General features: G+C 39.6%; 1 protein-coding gene across 2 annotated transcripts in view; it reads left to right on the forward strand.

Annotated features, from left to right (window-relative positions):
- USP22 (ubiquitin specific peptidase 22) overlaps positions 1-20,087 on the forward strand; it is a 91,725-nt gene that overhangs the window by 31,256 nt on the left and 40,382 nt on the right. For both annotated transcript variants that reach the window (XM_066640485.1, XM_066640486.1), the window contains 3 exons: positions 1,972-2,085; positions 2,599-2,643; positions 7,686-7,787. In XM_066640485.1, coding sequence (XP_066496582.1) covers positions 1,972-2,085; positions 2,599-2,643; positions 7,686-7,787 — 261 coding nt within the window. The remainder of the gene's footprint in view (positions 1-1,971; positions 2,086-2,598; positions 2,644-7,685; positions 7,788-20,087) is intronic.

The following is a 20,087-nucleotide window of genomic DNA, read 5'->3' on the forward strand; positions in this document are numbered from 1 at the left end:
TATTTATTTATTTATTTATTTATTTATTAGATTTGTATTCTACCTTTCTCCTCAAAGGCAGCTAACAATCAAGTTAAAATACAAACAAACAAAGATAAAAATAAACATTAAAAATACAAAACACTTAAAAACAATTAAAACAAGATAAAATATATAGCAGCAGATTAAAAGCACACTGGATAGGCCAGTGTTTTATTAATCATTATTTCTTTAAAAGATTTTTATCCCACCTTTCCTCTGCCCGAGCAGATGCCCAAGACTGGCTTACAATTTATAGAAAAAAAATTAAATACAAATTATAAAAACAATGAATAAAATAAAAAGCAATTGGAGGAGAGCAAAACAATTAACATTTAAGAAACTGCTATAGAGGCACAGAAGGCAGACAACCCAAATGCCAAAAAAAAAGGCTTTGAGTCCTTGCCGAAACACCATGAGGGAGGGGGTAGATCTTAATTCCCCCAGTAGGGAGTTCCATAATTGTTCCATAATTTCCAGCCTTTCATCTCATGACACATTGACAAGGTGCTAAAATTGTCATGGTACCCCATCAGTTTTTAAAGATATATTTTATTATTTTAAGAACAAGTACTGTATTAAGATATAGAAATAACAAATGATTAGTGTAAGTCTGCACAGAATAACACACCTAATCTGATCAACAGCCGACTGAGAACTATACTGGTTCTACTGTCCCTCAAACTCCCCCAGTGTCCCTACAAATGACACTCCCCCAAACTGCGGGCCGCTTGCGGCACGCCAACGTTCCGTGACTCAGTGGTTGAAAATTGCTGAGATAGACCATAGCAGGATGCTGCCTTTTAGGATTAAAACTCTTGTGGAATTTGGGACTAGAAGAGCAGGGTCAGTAGCCTTGTTTGATGGAGTGTGCATACAGGGGTCTCATGGGTATGATCTGAGGGTGCACACAGCCAATTTGCTGAATCTAGGGAGGGTCAGTGCCAGGATGGGGGACTACCTGCTGGGGAAACCATACATGATGGGAGCAGAATGGGGTATTAACTACTAATTTGTGGAACAAAGCTATATGTGTTGCTGTTTTTTAAAAACTCGTACTGCTTTTCAACAAAAAAGTTGATTTATGTTAATTTATGCAACAAGATTTATGCAACGTGAAAAAATCATTCCCTTTCCCAGAGGGGCTCACACTTTAAAACATAGTGTTAGCTGTACAATATCTGATATGTTGGTGTGCTTCCATTATTGAAAGATTGTAAGTATGATATTGAAAAGGATGTGCATCTTGGAAGTAATTGGGGTTCTCCAAATGTGAATACAGTTGCCTACTTAGGCCACACTACCTGGAAGAAAAAGCACATTAAACATCTTGTCACTAGCCTAGTCTTGATGCAGTTTGTCGTATCTTTTGGCAGCTTTCTGTAATGTGAATGAAACACAATCTAATGGGGAAAAGTGTTTATTTTTATAGTTCCTAGTTGTTTGAGGCCTGCCTGTGCTTGGATGTGAAGGGAGAGCAGTTAACACACACACGGCTGTGTAAATCCACGGCAACAAGTATATTTAATTGCCAAGTCAGTCTGAGAAATATATTTTGAACTGTTTGCTTAAATTGCCTGAAATTACTTAATAAAAAGATTGATGCCTTAGACCAGCGGTTCCCAAAGCTACCACAATCATGGTGCCCTTTTATGGCAGTGCCATTACCCAGCTCTCCCAGGCACCACCATCTTGAATTGCATAAGCTCTCAAGCGCTTCAAGATGGTGGCACTCAGGAGAGCTGGTAAGAAGAGGCTGCCAGGGACATACCGCGGCACCCCTTTCGCACCCTTGGGAGCCTCTACCTTAGACTGTAATGCAGCTGATGTTCCCCTTGATATGGAAAGGAGAAGCTATTATGGAGGCCATTGTAAAACTCCACAGTCTAGTTTTTATTTACACTTTTGTGTCTCTCTTCTCTTCTTTCCCACTCCCCATTTTTGTTTCTACAGCCATAGACCTTTTGTATGGGGGTATATACTGCTTTATGTGTCAAGATTACATATACGACAAAGATATGGAACAAATTGCCAAAGAAGAACAACGCAAAGCTTGGAAGCTACAAGGTTTGGTTTTCTTTAAGTATCTGCCTGAATGAATGCTCACTTTTTTTCTTAGTCATTTCTGGCCCTCCCACCCATCCATGGGAGAAACCAGTAAGGTGGAGCAAGACTCCTTTGGGAGACCAGTGTAGTTGTGGGAGAGTCCATTTTAGAGGTTTTCTTTTCAGGGGGAGGCTGTATGTGCACCTCAATAAACTGTAGCCAGACTTAAGTTTAAAAAAAAGATTTATTTTTCAACAAAATTATTCCCTTGTGATTGTACAAAAGTTAGTGATGAGGGTATGTTTAAAGTAACTCTGCCTTCAGCATAGTGCATAACTTTAGGCAAGAAATCTGTTTCCTTCATGTTAAATGCCACATTTTCATGTATGGTAATCTCATAGAATGTGCCAGCTTTATAAGCACACACTCTGTTGCCACATACAGTATGTATATCTGTAGATATTGACACACAAGTATATGTACACCCATTTGTTTTGTTATTCAGTTTGCTTTCCCTAATTTTTTCTTTTTTAGCCTTCACCCCAACAATGGTTTCTCACTACCAGTGTACAATGACAGGTAAGAAGTGTGAGCTGGTGACGCATTTCACTAACAAGCGTCCCTTTGCTGATTATCTGCCATTTTAAGACAAGAATTGTGGTTTAAAATGCCAAGGTTTTGAAATAGAAATGGCTTTCCTGTTATAGGGATGTATGTTGGAGGGTCACATGATCAACTCTGATTTTTGCAAGGCCTTCCCATGGTTGAGCTACTCCAAAACACCCCCCCCCCCCAGAACCTCTTCCTAAATCTGGAGAAAAAGCACTAGTAACATAAAGCTTACAATGCCATAGCACCTACTCTTGTGTGATAAATATGGCTTTGGGCTGATAGATCATCTCCCCAGCTCTCAGTATAACTGCCTGACACCTTATCTTGAATTAGTTCAGTCGCAGGAAGGGGAGGATAGCGATGAGTTTCAGAAGAAGAAAACCATTGCATAAATGTCTTATGCCAAAGCCATTTTAAGGAAAGAGTGCAGGAGAATAACTGACGGTAGATATTTTGGAAGGTATTTTTAAACCTTCTGTTTTACTTGGCAGTTGAATAACCTGTTAAATGTGTTTAAAATGTGCTTGTCTTTGGCCTGAGAGGTAACTAACTTGAAAGAGCAAAACAGCTGCACAGGACATAAGTTGTAGACTTTTAGTCTGAGATTGCAGACCCCTTTCTAAACAGGCACCCAAGTCCCAACAAAGTCTGTGCAATTTAATATACAATTTAGATGTATTTGGGATGCAACTTAATGTTCCCGTGATTTCCTTGAGTACTCAGATTTGCCATAAAAACATTGAGTATCCTGTATATGTAAGCACCAAACTAATTTTTATTTATTAACAGGCTAAGGACCCAGTCCGATCCAACTTCCCAGCACTGATGCAGCTGTGCCAAGGGTTTATGTGCCACATCTAGCAGTGGGGGACCACTCATGGAGGCCTCCTCATGTTAAGGGAGTATTTGTTCCCTTACCTCAAGTAAGGGAAACAAGTCCCTTACCTCAAGCGAGGGAAACAAGTAAAAACAAGTATTTGTTCCTTACCTCAGGGCTACATTGCGGCTGCCTCCGAGCTGGAAAGTTGGATAGGATTGGGCCCTAAGAGAGCTTTTTTTGTGACAGTCTTAATTAAAAGCACTAGAATTCGAAAAACCAAAGAACAAAGTGTTACATTAAAGTGTAATATGTGAGCAAAGAAATTTCACCTCAGCCATGAACTCGCTAGGTGGCTTTCGCTATCTCTTGGATTCAGCTTCTTGTGTGCAATAAAAGCATAACACTGATCTTACACTGATCTCATAACACTGATCCTGGTTGTTTCCAGGATTACTGAGGTAGTGTTTGCAATGCTCATTAAGAGCTCTGTAAACGCTTGATTACTATTGTTATAGTGTATTTTTGGAGCGTGGCACTCATCTTGCTTGAAAGAGAGAAAATTCATAGCTGTGTACAGTTTTGTTTTTCTGGAAAATACAAAACATTCACTCTTGAATGCTTCGCTGGTGAGCAATACTATGAACCACCATCTGAAGTGCCCGTTGTCTGGTGAAGTATACTGAACTTGACCACTCATCATTCCGAATTAGGCAGTGGCCCAGCTTAGACAAACTGTGGTTTGTTTGATCATGAATATGGCAGTTACTTCCTGGTTCAGAGATCTGCAGTGGAACTTCACAGCAGTGGTAAGAGGTTCAGGGAAACGGAGGGCTCTTCAAAGTGTGCAAAAACAGCACGCTGGAGCTCATCCTGCCGGGCTGAACTTCCTACCACTGTTTTGAAGCTCCATTGTAGACCTTGCTACTGGCTGGCTGGTGAGCTGCAATGCCCTGGGGGAGTGCCTCAAAACACCCTGCACAGTTTGGGAATCCTTGAGTTAAACTATAGCTCCGTGTTTGTCTGTTTTTTTTCTAATTCCAGGAGCTATGGTTTTTATGCTTGTTTGCAGCCAGGATTAGATCCTGGTTTCATGCCCTTATTTGTGAACTGCAGCTCCTGAGTTCAGAGGAGAAATGGAGCTGTGGTTTAGCTAATCAGGATTCTGTTGCAGTTCGAAGCAAAGGTGGGAGTGAATGAATTTGCTCATTCCTGCCTCATTCCTGATCCAGCAAACCAAAGTCTATGATCCTGAATTCAGATCAGTTGATACTATTATTATCATGATGATAATGCAGAGAAAATCAAGTTTATACAGATTTCTGTATTTGCACCTTGAGAGGGTCGCTGAACATCTGCATAAATATTGATCCAAATATTGTTCCGCATTCCGAAGTATTTGAGAATGGATACCTCAAATGAAAGGCTACCAAATACGATTCCTCAAAGGATATTAATATTCTATGTTTTTTCAAAGAAATTGAGATACTTGTGGCTCATATTTAAAAGCTGAACAAAACTGGTAGTATATACACCTACAGGATAGGTGTCTGTGCTGTTTTGCTCTTGTCCAGATATTTAATTTTGTGTGCTTTTATATCATTTGCTGTTTAAAACTGGAAAGTTCTCACCCACTTAATGTAGAGCAATTGAATATGTTCTGTTGAGTCTTGTGTGTTTTCGTGTTCCCTGAACTCAGATGTTGAAGTATTTAGATTCTAATCCACATAAATAGATTTGCATATTCACCTTTATGTACCTGTGGAGTCATGGGGCTTTAGAACCACTTACAGTTCTAATATTATGCACATCTGTGCATGCAAAATTGGAGCTTTAATCCTTGTTTCGCTCCATGAATAATATATGATTATATGTAATGGATATTGGTTCATGAGATTCCCCCTTAATCAACTCTGTTTGACAGCCTATACCAAATTGCTTCTGTCATGCCAACTGTAGCACATGATTTATGAAGTTTTCATTCCATTAAAGTAGTAGTTTGTGGAAGCAGGTGACTCCTGTAGTAATTACAAAACACATTAATGCTGTGGTTTTCAAACTTTTTAGAGGCCCTAGAGATTGTTGGCTGATTTATAAAAGCCAAGGGGTGTGGCTAAAATGGTGCTTATATCCCTCCTCAAGTATCAGTATGTCTAACCCTTGATGAACATAGCCTGATCTGCCCTGTCAGTTTCATGAATGACCAAATGTTGGCTTATGATCCACTGGTTGGTCCCAGACCCACAGTTTGAGAACCACTGTGTTAATGGGTAATTTGAAAAGGTTTGAAGAAGCCCAAAAGAGGCTTCTGGCAAAGTAGAATGTTGTTGCGTGTGTGTCTGTACAATGATCCCTCATTAATCATTGCATACTATATAGTATAGTAAAAGCTCTGGAGTGAAATATTTCATTGAAGTTTGTTTTCCCTTTATTTTCCTGTGTAATCTGAAGGAAAATAAATATTGCAGCAGAAAAGGAATGTGAAGTTGCCCATATTTCAAGTAAAGCAAAAAGTGAAAGTGAAAAAATTCTGGTGACTGGTGGTGGTTGTTCTTCTTGAGTATAAGAAAAGTTTCATTACTGGAAAATCACTTGTTTAGTCTTAATTTTTTTATTACTTTTTTTGCTATGCTTTCTGTTGTAAAAATGGCAACTGAAGATAATACAAATTTTAAGATCAAAATGTGCTAAAGAGGATTTTAGACATGTTGGGTGAGTGACATTAGTTAAGAGCAGTTTTTGAAAGAAAAGAACAATTAAACTTGTCGTGTGTTCAGCGCAGGATGCGTGAACCGGTTTAGTCACATGTCACCAGCTTTAACTCTCTTTTTGCATATTATGTGGAGCTTTGACCGTTTGTTCTCTGTACTGCAATTTTCAACTGTGCATTCTCCACAGAACAAGATGGTTTTGACTTTAATAAACCTCAAACTTTGCAGTAGTACCTTCTGTAATGCCCAAATGCTTTTATGGTTAATAGTTGCTGGCCTTTCACAGTAATTTCAGTATTTCTTCTCTGGGTCATTTCTCAGCTCTTTATTGCTTCCTTAGCATCTCTAACTGCAAAACAAGTTGTCTGCCTGGTTACTGCAGCTAATCCATTTTTGCAAACACCTCTTCTGATGACCCATTTTCCCCTCTCTTCAAATAGTGACAATTCATTTTCCAAGCATGATGGATTTTATTATAGCAGAAATTTATCAAACTCGTGAGAAGGTCTTAGTGTTTGATGTTGAGCGATGGCAGCCTTAGTCTTTGAAAAATGAGTAAGACTTGAAAAAAATAGTTGGGTGTACTAAAGTCTGCGGCCTGGAATGGATCCAAAGAGCTACTTTGACACACCCAAGGGGTTTACACGAGCCCAATGGAAGTCTGACTTTTTTCTTTGAATAGCTGAGCACCCAAAATGCTTTTGAAACTTGACTCAGTTCAAAGACTGTTTTGCTTTGCATAGCTGGCTATTCTTGGAGGAAAAAGTGTAAAGCTTCCTCAGGCTTATATAACTCATTTTACGGTTCTTTGGGCTCTGACATATATATTGTATGATGTAGTCTGCAGTGACAGCTTGAACAGGAATACAAGATCTTGCATTAGTGTATATTCTGAATTATGTGGTTTAGGGAGTAAACTATTTAATATCACTTGTGTATCTGATTCTGCATTACATCTCTTAAAAATAAGTGTGTAACTGTCTAGCAAGTTGGATTTCTTTTTTTGTTTTGCTGCATTTAACAACTTGATTGAACAGATCTCGACCTAATTGGCCCAGTGGGACTGTGTCTCAGCCTGTCCATGTTTAGCTTCAAGAGCCATGCGAGTGCTGGAAGAATGACCCCTCTAAACTCAGAGAATGGTGGGCGCTTGAAACAAATTCCAGCATGAAGGGCAATCTGCTGTTGTGCTTTTAATGCAGTTTTTTCATCCATTGTGAAGGTGGAGAGAATGGTTACTTGGAGACAGGAATTCTATACAAGGTGTTGCTTTTGTGTGGTTTTAGCACATGTTTATGGGAACATATTGCGAAGGTCAGTTGGTGCCTTTCCAAACTGTAGGAAAAGGCAAGCCAACTGCTACGGTGATATGTGTAGTAAATCTAATGTAACGGGCACTGTAGTTTGTTTTGCAAAATACCTTTTTAGATTTGCATTGTGCAGCCCCCTTAATATGTATATATATATTTTTTATTAATCAGGTATTGGAGAGAAGTATTCAACATGGGAGCCAACAAAACGAGAGTTAGAGCTGCTTCGACACAACCCCAAGCGGAGAAAAATCACAACAAACTGCACCATAGGTAAGCAAGTATTGACTTTTTCCACACCAGTCAAGGGTGCCCATTCTTTGTTATGACCCCTTCAACATTTATGTGTCACTGTGTATTTTTTTCCAGTCCCATTGGGTGCATTTGACTCCAGTCCTTTGTCACTTAAGATACCGAAGCAGTGAATCTCCTGCAGAAATCTTCACACCAGGAGACTGGTGCTGTTCCACTAATTTTAGTTCGAAAATAGTTCTGCTTTTGCTAACATTTACTGTAGCTTGACCCAATGGGAAAATATCCAAAAGCTGTTGGAGCCTTGCTTACCTTATGTCAGCTCTTGTAGCCTCTGTACCAGCGACTTGTGCCAGGTCAAATTCCGTGGCCAAATCAGTGCGTTCACTTCAGGACTGCAGTCCATTGGCAAAGTGAAGCACACGGCTCTCTTCTGCTTCAGCTCATGCCACAGACCTCAGAAGGAATCCTTCAGACTCTCTCACAGGTTGCGTAATTTGGAAGTTCCATATTCTGTCTCTCGTAGTCATTTGCATGCTCACTATGGACCTAAAAGAGAGCTCATTTGAAATGCAGGTATGACTTGAAGAGACCAGGATAAGGAAATTTGCATTGATGCCCTGCTTTTGAACCCCTCCCCATTTTTAAAATAATTGCTGGTCTGTTTGACACTCACTTGAGCCTCCTGTAGATGTACTGTTAAGAGCTATTTGAATTTCATTTCCTTGCCCAACCTTCGACCACCTGACACATCTTGTACAGTGTTTCAATAGGTGTCCTTTGAAATTGGCAGCAATAGCTGCATTGTTTCGGGCTCTGAAAGCATAGCTCCTATTCAGTCATGATGTATAGTGTGCAGGTGTCGGGCAGCGCTTGCAAGTGTAGTTCTACTCCTCTGTCACTTGCAAGTTCTGCACAACTTGTGTAGGGTTTTTATCTGTCATTTTGTAGTTGAAGCCAGGTAATGTTAAGTGAGTAACATTGTCAATATTGTTTTGCAAAATTTATTAATCAGGCAGTAATGACATTAAGGCACAAGTTTACATTCTTATCAGCTGCTTCTGAGAACTGAGCCTTGGACTGGGTTTTACGTAATCTTAGTCTTCATAGAGCTGTATGACTTAAGCAGAGTGTGCCATAGGCTGAGAACTGATTTCACATGGAGCTATATGTCCTGGTGTTCCTAGATAAACTGCTGCTAAGTAGGTCGTGGTACCCGGAGTCTGATTTTTGCCACCAGGGCAGTTATGTTGCTGCAGACTGAAGTACATTGGCATGTTTCTTTTGTGTGAGACAGAAACAGGAGAGTAATTGACATTTGTTATGGGTACTCCCAGCCCCAATTACAACAGGCAGAACTATTTCTTTTACCCAATGAACAATATAAAGATAACAGATATATCTCAAAAGAAGCTAAACGCTGTACAAAGACAAACTTGTTATGTCTAAAGAGGTTGTGCAAATGTCATAAATGCCAATTGTACAATACTTGTTGTGATGACAATGGCTTAATCTACGACTAATTCCTGTGGAGTTTTTTTCCTGATGGGGGAGTTCATCATTGAATTAACTCTCATATCTGGGAGTGTACATCTAGCAGTTTGGCTGCCCCACTCTGACTTGTGTTTCAGAGTTTTCTGGATTTTACCTTCCTGCAAATGTGCTGGAGTAAGCAGCAAAGTGCATGCATCCACGTGCTGGTTCCATAAGTGACATTCATATAATTCTTTCGAAATTTAGTAATGATGGAAGTTTAAGAAAGATATACATAGCAGGGTCTGTTTTCCTCATGTGTGTACATGTTTTGAAAACCAGACCATCCTGTGGTTTATTGAAGAGTGTACAAGTAAAATAGACATGATAGTTTTCACACATGGTGGCATGTACTTTTTTACGCTTGTGCAGGAGAAGTATTGCATGTGAAGTGAAAACTGGTGTGACATAGTGCTAAGAGACAGTGCTGTGCATCAAGATTCCCCCCATTCAAATTTTACATCTGCCTTGAATTCAGTCGGTGGTCTTGGACAAGCCACTCCTTCTCAGCCTCTGTCTTTCCCAGCTGTAGTATGGGAAAAATCAGGGTTGATGTATGTATTTGATGTTGTTGTCACATGTGAAGGTCTTTGTACACTTAGGAAGCCTGATACAAAAAGTTATTAAGTGGTCCTTGAAGGACCACTTGGGTTCAGACTACACCAGCTTCACCTTAGAGTTGTGGTGATACCACGTAAACTGTTGCTGGTTAGTGTTAAAATGGCATTTACGCATGTGATTCTGTGTGTAAATCAATAGTTTTCAGTTTGAGACTTGGAGCCCAATCCTGTGTCTGTCTGCTCAGAGGTAAGTCCCAGTATAGTCAGTATATGGGTTACTATACCCAGTATAACTTATTCCCAGGAAAGTATGGATAGGATTGCAGCCTTAATTATTCTATTGTGGCATATTAGACTAATAACTACCCAGAATCAGAAGACTAACAATGACTAGGTCCAAATGACTAGGTTACTTTGGAACACTTCCTACAATAAACAAGAAAAAAATAGCTTTCCTCCTTGTTTCTGTTTAAACAAAATAATTAAATGAATTAAAGAGAAATGTGCTGGAGGGCAGGCACATGAAGCTTATTTCCAGCCATGCTGATAATGAAAGAGGGGAGAGAAAGCAGCATCCTTTTTTGTTTACTTGCCCTGATTATATTTTGGTATTGTTTTTTTGTCTCCCTCCATAAGATCAGTACTCCTGAACAGACTGAGGTATTAACTAGGGATCAGCCTGCCTCTGATTAGCATATGAAGTGACTTTGTGGCTGAAGACTCTACTGCATTAACAATAGGCAGCATTAGGTTTCCAAAGCGCATGGGTAATTAGCTGGAGCCACCTGGGATTCCCATTTGCAGAGTTGCCAAAAAAGGCAGAGGGAAGAACCTTTTTTTTTCCTATTCTATTCTATTCTATTTATTTATTTTTTAAAGAGGGTGCAAATCCTTTTCAGGAAGAATGATGAGGTGTGGGGGAGGTGCCGCAGACAATGGCGACATAACAGTGGCAGGTGGCTTTTGCAGCTGTGTGACACTCGGCAGCATGACCTGAGAGAGCAAAGCATGAGTAGAATAAATATTGCAATAGTTCTTCAGTGCGAAGGTGGTGCAGGGAGAGCATGTGCAGAACAGTGGCCTGAAAATTGCTTCTGGTTCTCTCTCCGCAGCAGCCAGAAGGATTGCTTTATCCTTCCGTATCATATAAAGTATGCATGAGCTTCTCTGCAGAAGGGCCTAACTAGAGATGATGGGGAGATGTTGAAGACTGCATGAATACTTTAAGGGCCTACGTTTTTCCCCTCTCTGAATGGCAAATGTTCTGCTTTTTGTTCCAGCTTAAGTTTGTGTTCCAGTCCTTCCTTTGACTCCCTTAGATGGTGAACTGAAGCAGGGGAACCTTTAACACGGGTTTAAATTTTAATTGAGGGGTAGGTGTTAGCAAGGCCTTTCTTGAAGTGTGAGAGACTTTGAAAGCAGATTTTCTGATCTCTTAACGTACTTTTGACAAAGCGCATTGAGTGAGAAGCAGTATAAAGATCCCTTTATGTCATCTGTTTGTAGTCACACAAATATTTTTTTATTCTGTGATATAACCTCTCATCTAGCTGCGAATTGTAGAATTAGAGCTGTCATCCCATTAAACCTCTTGTCTTGTTTGTTAATCGTAATTGGAAAGTGTATATTTTCAAATTTTATCTCTATCCTGACAACATTTTAAAGATGGTGAAGTTGGATTTTCCCTAACCAACAGTGGATTAAGTCACTTTCCTGAAATTAATTTGAAGTTCCTTGCTTCATTTGTTTATAAGAATGCTGGTAAAACCGTTCTTGTGGTGAGGGCAAGTTTGTTTTTAAAATGGAGATATAAAATCCACATTTTAAGTCTTTGGTGAGATCTGTCTATATATCCCAATTGCCTTTCCTAATAGTACCAGTTTGCCAGAAAAAGTGTTTGAATTAGCAAGATTGTGTACAGAGGGTACAAAGATCTAAACTCTGCTGTCTTTGAAGTTGATGGTGGTGTACTTACTGCCTTCAAAATGCAGAATTCAGGTCAGAGTTAAATGTGGTTTTGTACTTTCACTTACCCCTGTGTCTTCATCCTCTAATACTTGGGCCCTTCACGTGTCATTTTTTACTAATGTAGTAGTAATGAGAGCATTTGAAACCGTGCTGTGCATTTTTTTTCCCTGCCAGAAGTAAAAGAGCATGTGTATAAATGGCCAGAAAGCTTTTCTGAAAGCATACTGCTCCAGGAGGCTCAATTGTACCAGCCATCTGTGAGAGAAGAATCACACAGCTGCTTCAAGGTTCTAAGGAGGTTTGATGCTTCTGGAAATCTGTGGACGATGTTAAATTTTAGTCAAATCAAAGCTCCCAGATTTGCTGCCTAACGGGATGTGTCTAATCTGGTGATTTGGATGCAGTTCACTTAGGTTTTCAGTTCCTAATGACATTCATGTGTCTGGTGTGATCATGCTCCTTAGTGATGCTACTTACAGATTTCCATTTAGGGGATTGGATGATAAATCACAAGTTGGGAAATAAACCCAACTTTGAGGGGAGAGACTATGCAGCTTGGGCACCAAGTTAAACATAGGGTTTGTTGCTGGCTTTGTTTTATTTTAAAACACTTATTTAACCTTTCTTGCCATATTCTGATGTGAATGGTCACTACTTTCCCCTAGGAAGGATTTTGTGATTATCCCAGTGTGGGATTTAGTAAAGTACAAGGGAACCATTAGTGGAATGCCTGGAAGGATATCTTTAGTTATATTTAACAGAGAGGCACTGTGGTGCAGTGGTTAGAGCAGTGCGTTCCAAACTTTTTAGCACTGGAACTCACTTTGGAAAATAGCAAACTATTGCAACCCACTAACGAGAAAGATAATGCCAAGTAAATAAAATATTTCTGAGCAGTAGTCCCAAACCTTAGGTGTGGAATCTTTTTTGCAGCCACCTCTTATTCTAGGATTGCCTTAGTTTTGGGAGGTGCTGGGTCTGGTCTTGAAAACCACATGCAGCTGCGACCTTGTTGAAACTGTGCAAGTCTAGATTTGGTTAGTGCCTGGATAGAAGACCGTCTGGGAACCATATGCAAGCTGCCTCAAGTTCCATGGTAGAAGGAAGGTGGGATATAAATGTAATACTGATGTGTGAAAGAGCCATTCTACAATGGGTCTTGCACAACTAAGTAATGTCAGATCAGGCTCATGTCCTTCTCTCTCTTTTTCTTGCAGTGTCTCTTAAGTTATGTCCCCTACCTACTTGCTGTTGCACACAACTTAGCTGTGAAGATCCTTTGTTTATGGTACTATGTGTCCCTTATGGCCTTAACTATTCTTGGCACCTGAAGCTGTACTTGATACAAATGAGCAAGAGGTTTTATTGAGTCTGCGGTAGTAAAAACAGCAAGAAGAAACTAAACTCAGATGGGCCTTGAGGCTTTTGATAAATGATGGCAGGTCTCTAAGCATATTGACATTGTCATTTTCCTGTGCTGCATCAATGTTGCAAATGACTCTGACAGTTAGGCTTGTTTAGCATTCCCATTTTTATTTAGCAGTGATGTGGAACAGGATCCACAATAAATCTCTGGTGTCTGCTTACGGCAGGGGCTGCTTAGGTTTTTAAATAACTCTCTCAAAGAATTACCAGAATTTTGCTTTAGTGACCAACAGGTTAACTTCTTGGATTTATGGTTAAAAAGTCAGTGACTTCTGGTAATACACTCCAAGGTTGCTACTTAGAATAGAATATTGCCTTGGATTGAAAAATTACTTCAGCACTAGCCTGAAAGAAATAAGTGCTTACTCCAAAATCAAGACACAGAAAAATATTTAACAAACTGATATATTACAATTAAATTTCTTCTTTTTTTAAAGTCTATTCACTGTCTATAGAAGTACAACTTTTAAAAGAGATGTGATCAAGATTGCATTATAGGTTGTGCTCCAGTATCCGTGGCAGATAGGTTCCTAGGTGGGGATGAATAGGAAGTGGTTAACTTCCGCTTCCAGTTAAACTCATTTTAGTTTTTTTAAGCAACCAGGCTTAAGGTCACTGTGAGCTTGCAAACTTACATTGACCTGGTTTTAAGCAAGGCTTTTTTGATTGGGTAGGTCTTTAAACAGGATAATGGTCCCAAAAGATGGGTGGGGGAGGGCCTGCATCTGTAGAAGTAAAACCACAGGTACAGGATCTGTGGCTATAGGCCTCCCTCTATACAACTTCACAGGTAACTTTGCATAATGACTTTACCCAAGGTAGAGTCATTTTTTTTTCTTAATGGAAATAGAAGCATTCAGAGTCAGATAATATTTAGCTTCCTGTTCCTAAGATCTGTATTCTTTTATTTAAAAATCCATACATATTTAGATTAGAAACTTCATGGAATGTCGAGTGGATATGTGTTGTTGATGCATTTGTAACTTTTGAACATCTTCATATATCAAGCTCTGGAATGACTGAGCTGAACTGACTTCTCATCTGATTGTGGCTGATATAATTATGAATAAGTCAGGTGAATTAATTTAAATCACTTGTATTCATGCCTATGCCTAATAAAGGTTAATTAAATGAAATGATTTAAATCAACTTAAGCATAAGAATAAATAAGAATCCACTTGAATCCTTGATTTTAATCAGTTTCCCTGGGCGTACAATAATGTCCTGAACTCACTTGCATATCTGTTATCTGCTATGTAACCTACATATTGATTTGCAACTAGGCAGAGCCTTTATGCAACTCAGAAGCATGAGCCAAAGTGTTTGGATGAAGTTCACGTACCTTTTGCACTGCAGAATTGTCTGTTTACAGATGGGGTAGATAACTGGGTAGCTTAATGGTTTCTGAGAGCTGGTGCAGCCTAGTGTCTAAGAATGAGTGCGAATTGGGACTTCCCTGGTTTGCATCTTGCCTCAGCCGTGCATTTGCAGCTAAGTAACTTTAGGTGAGCCAGTCCCTCTCAGGCTCAGTTTTCCTTTTTGGCAATATGGAGTTTAGAATACCAACTTAACAGAGTTGGCTTGAGGATTGCATCAGGATCCTATGAAGTGTGCATGCAAAGTACCCTGCAAATATTGTGCAGTAAGCATTATGTCTCACTGACTCTATGCATGTTGTGAGATTTTTGCATTTTGCTTGTATTAAAGGCAGGTTTTGCTTAACAGGTGATTTAAGAGCTACTCAAAGGTATTAAAAGACACATTTTTCATTTTAGATTTAACCCAGTCTGCACTAAATACCCTATACCTCTGTTCAGTATCTTCATACATTCCAGGCAGATAAGGGAAGCCCGGCTTCTAACTTAAGACCTACTGATGGGTAGTATCCCTTTGGTTTTGGTTAAGATCTTTTAAATTCTTTTGCTTTTGCTTTCTTTCGGTTAAGCAGCAAGAGTATTGCTTTGGGTAGCACCACTACTGGACTAGAGCAGAAACTCATTACCACGAAACCATAACTAGAATGGAAAGTTGCAGCTTATTCAGAAGAAGGGAAAAGCCCATGTCGGTTATGCAAAGCAAAATGGGCACTTCAGATAAACTGCTTGCTGGACTTGAATGGCAGTCTTCCTTTTCTCTACTACATTATTGAGAAATTCATGTTTTGTGATTTAGATACCTAATATGAATCACCTTTGGAAAGTGCATTTTTCTGCTAATGAAGAATTGCTCTTTAAAACCTCTTCTTTGCTCCAGTTGCTAAGTGAGTGGAATTTTTCAGCTCTGTGGCTATGAATTTTAGCTGCAAAAACATACAGGGAGCCAGAATCTGCTAGAACCAGAAAGGTTTGAATGTTTAGTGAGGTTTAGTTTTATAGACTTGCATTGTGTTCACGCCACTAATTTTACCCCTGCTTAATTTCAGCCCTTGAAGGTCACGTGTTCAACAGTCAATATGTTAATTTGAAGATTTTATCATTTTAAGTTGCATCCATCATCTGTATTCAATGACTGCATTTTTGAGGGTTAGCCATTCATAAGTGACCTAAACCAGGAGGTGGTGGTCATCTTTGGGATGCCCAAGATAATGTGGCAGTGGCCAAGGATGGAAGGGATACCATCATCTTCCCTCGAGCAGTTGTTGGTGGGCTCCAATAAGCATGCAAGAAGTTGGGTGCACCTTTGTTCAAAACCAGTGATTTCAACCTTTCCTTGTAACTTCCAGCTCCAGTGTCCAATTTTAAGACCAGAAAAGGTTCAGTGCAAACAAACTTGGAACAGCAGATAACGTGTCAAACTAAAAAGAGTTTAGAAGTGACTTTGAGTGAATGTACCCTGGCAGAAACACTACAAAGTATGTGTTCTAAGGTTTGGGTTGATGTAGGCTTTGCTTTACAGTGTGGTTGGCTGTCTTGGTTTAAGCAGATCTTAATCCTTTTTAAAACAAAACAAAACCCTAAACCCTCTTTTAGGAGCTGTTGTTTCATAATTTAAAGGACTCAAGTAGTCCAGGCTTTGTAGCGCCTTTCATTTTTGGTTGTCTAATATGAGTTGGAGAAATTCTATCCTTCAGAGCAATGAAGGACTAACAAACTTGATTTACATATATGAATTTTGCAGAGCATGAAATTGGAGATTACAAGCAGCAAATTCAATGAAGTCAGAAATTTCAGGCTGCAGGGAATTTTTATTCTGGCTGAAAGTCTTGAAGACAGAGCAAGATTTAAATGTCATAAAATTGTGGTTTTGAAAAAGTCTGATTAATTCAACCGTAGTAGTACATGTCCTCTATTCTTTTTTGGACAACAGTTGTGTATATGTAAGAGCTAGCTGATAATTTAGAGAATTGAAAATAAGGTATCATATCTTATGAGATCAAATTTAGTTTGCCATCTCCTCCATTATTAAAGTTTTGAAGACCTTAGCCACATTCTTTTTTTATCGATTAAAAATTGATTCATGCCTGTTTAATCCAAATCCTTTTGAGTAGGGGCCCAATCCTTTGGTCTCATCTGAAGCCTTGAGCACATCATGCATTAGGTGCTCATGCACTCTGGAAACTACTTGAAAGTGTTCTTAGAAAATGTCCCTGCATCTAAGTTGTTTCTGAAGGAATCTCAGCCATTGCATGTGACCAATGGTAGTGTTGCCAAATATTCTGAGGAAGAGATACCTTGACTAAACTGGTGGAGCAACTGCATGATGCATCTTGTGAGTCATGAAGCAATACACAAAGGACAGTGTTGACCTGGTAACTATACCAGCTTTTTAATTATCCCTTTTCCCCTGTCTTAAGACACTAGTTAGGTTTGGGTGGGAAGAAAGCCACCTCACTGTCCACTTGAAGTACCTCAACCCTGGTCACTACATTTTTTCCCTTCTGCCTAGTGGTTTAGTTAAAATCTGTGGAAGCATGGAGAAACAACATCAGATCTGTGCAGCATGTTTGGTATACACAAACCTCTTTCCCTGTGCCATGACCCCTGCCAAAACCAATATGAAACTACCCTGAAGCAGCCACTTCCTTCACAAGCACTGACCTCCCCATGCCTGACTTTCCAAAGTGTAAACTGTAACTGTGTGTGTGCCTGCAACAGAGAGAGAGAGTGAGAGAGAAAGGAAGAAAATTAGGGCATGACTTTCAAACTGCAATAACACTGTAGCCTTTGAACCACAACAGACATAGCTGCCTCTGCCCTTTCACATGTTCTCTTGCAGTGTTCATTCCAGTGTATTTCTCACAGCTTGCACAGCTGGACCCCTTCATAAGTTTATCCTGAGAGAAATAACTAGTCCATCCTTACCACATTTGGTCAAAAGCTAGCTGATCAGTTACATAGATAATAGTTTATTATAGTAACGAATACCATTAGTGTTTTTATATAGCCTTATAGCTGTTTACAGTTATGTAGATTGAAGAGATCTAAGGTATGCTGTTATCTCTGCTTGATTTTTCCTGCCATTTGTAGGTGTGAGTCAGAGTCCCCCCCATCCTGTGACATTCCTACATACTTTCATTTTCTCTCACAAGTGACTATTATGTTGCTACCTTCAGGGTTGGAAGGCAGGAAACCTTCAGGGTGGGAAGGAAGGTTGAACTCCCTACCTTGTTCTGCCATCAAGCACAGTGAAAGCCTTGAAAATTTTACTCTAAGATGTGGTATTTAATTATTGCCCCTTGTACAAAGACAAGCACTGTGTTTCTTGCATGTGGGGAGGGAGGAAAAAGAAGCAGAGGCTGCTGTTGGCATTGGGGGGATGGCAGTGAAGAGGTAGCAAGAAAGTATAGCTTCTTTGACCTCTTGGGTCTGTGTGGTCCATCTGTCGGTGATTAGCACACCTAGAGCAGCAGCAACATCTTTCAACCCTTCCAGTAAAATGCTTGCTGTGCAGTATCTTAAATCAGGTTGAGTTCAGTGGGATTAGTATACTACGAACAGGATTGCAACCATGATGCTGGAATTGTGGGTCATGCTAGCACAGAAAGCAAGACCATTTCAACATGTTCGTTTATTCCGCTCCCAGTAGGATAGAAAATGCCAGTTCTAATCCGGCAGAAGCTGAGCTAGGCTCCTTACTTTGTAAGCACCCATGCATGACCTGAGGTGGTGGAATGGTCAATGCATTTTGAGAAACTGGGAAAATATTGATTTGATTTATAATCCACCTTTCTCCCCAAAGGGCACCCAAGGCGGCTAAACAATAAGTACGTAAAATACAAAAAGCTGAAATACAAATGAAAACTATAAAAAGCAATAAAAAGCAGACCTAATAGAGCAAATAATCAAATAAGATGTGTATAGGTTTTGTTTTTAAATAAGCTTCTCGCTCTGGATAGGAACTCCCATGAGTGTGGTTCCTTCTCCCCTCCTTTCCTAGTTTTGGTCACTGTTCTGCATGGTGACTAAATGAAAGCATTAGCCTACTTGGATAACAAACTGAGTTCCCCTTCCAAATAGCCACTTCTTGTTTCACAGTTGTCTATAGTATGCTAGGATAAAATAGTACCAGTTCCATGGAAAAGAAGGCAAGCTTATTTGATTTTATATTAAACAACCAAGAAAGAGCCACCATATGAGGGAACCCTTTCAGAAAAAGAATGATTCTGAGCAGTGGCAGGAAGAGTTCTTACTCTGTTGTGATTCTCTGCAGTACTAGATTGAAACATGCTTAAAATCCTCTGCTAAGAAAAGTGATGTGTGTAGTGGGAAGAAGGCTAGAGTATAAGGGGCTTACCTGTATGGTAGAACACATGCTTTGTGTTCAAAAAGGTCCTGGGTTTGATTCCTAGTAGAGCTAGAAAATATGTGTCAGCCTGGAAACCCATTGCCAATTAGTGTCATCAATAACCAATCTAGGTGGACCAATAATACCTGTGTAAGGCTGTTCTTCATAACATAGTTACCCCTTGGTTTGTTTGTTTTTTGTATGGAGGAATATTCAGTCTTATGGGCTTCCCACCTATTGTTTTTTTAGAATGGTTCAGTCCTGTTTACCATCTCATCCACTTTTTGCAAGAAAATGTCTTGAAGCCATTACCAGCGGGAATAATCCCAACTGGTTGTTAACAAAATGTCAGCTGTAATAGGACAGAGATTTGCTCTGATTAAAAGTGAAGTAATAAATGTCAAACCTGCACAAATAGGACAAGCTCAAATGTTTGTAAGTCTTTTCACTTTCCAGAGACGGAAGTGCTCTGCTGATTCCTTCAAACCTAGATTTGAATTTGAATCTAGATGTGCATCTAGATTTCTCATGGTGGAAAGGCTAAGAGAAGATACAGAATTGTCGATATAGGGTTTGGGGGGCTGTGGAAGGGTTGGAATTGCATAGTTCACATTAGCACATCTAATGCATTTTCATTTATTTCAAGACATATAGTTTGTCTTCAGTCTGTTAGGAGGTGGCCTCAGTTTCTGTCATTTTCAAAACATGAAATCTGTTGTGAATAATGGTAGAAATGCATGGGCAGCATATGGTGAACTGTTGAGGTGGGGTGGAACAAAGGAATTTGTGGTGTGAACTTCATCTTGTCGGTTTAGTGGGAGTATCATTTTCTAAAGATGCCATCTGCATAACATTTTCATTCTGAACTTGGAACACAACAGGATTTGGACTTTAAAAAAATCTTAAATCATTCGTGTATACCAGGACCTTTCATCTCTAAATACATCCTTGTCATCCAAGCTTCAAAAGCATGTTTGGTTCAGAGCTTTTCACAGGAACCGCTAGGATTTTGCAGAAACTCCAGTGGCTTCTACTTCTCTGGAATAAGTTGGGTATAAGTGGGAGTTGCTATTTCAGTTGTCAGTCTTTGCTTAACAGACAAGCTGTTTGT

The sequence above is a fragment of the Tiliqua scincoides genome, chromosome 13 (assembly GCF_035046505.1).
Source record: "Tiliqua scincoides isolate rTilSci1 chromosome 13, rTilSci1.hap2, whole genome shotgun sequence".
Classification (NCBI taxonomy): Eukaryota; Metazoa; Chordata; class Lepidosauria; order Squamata; family Scincidae; genus Tiliqua; species Tiliqua scincoides.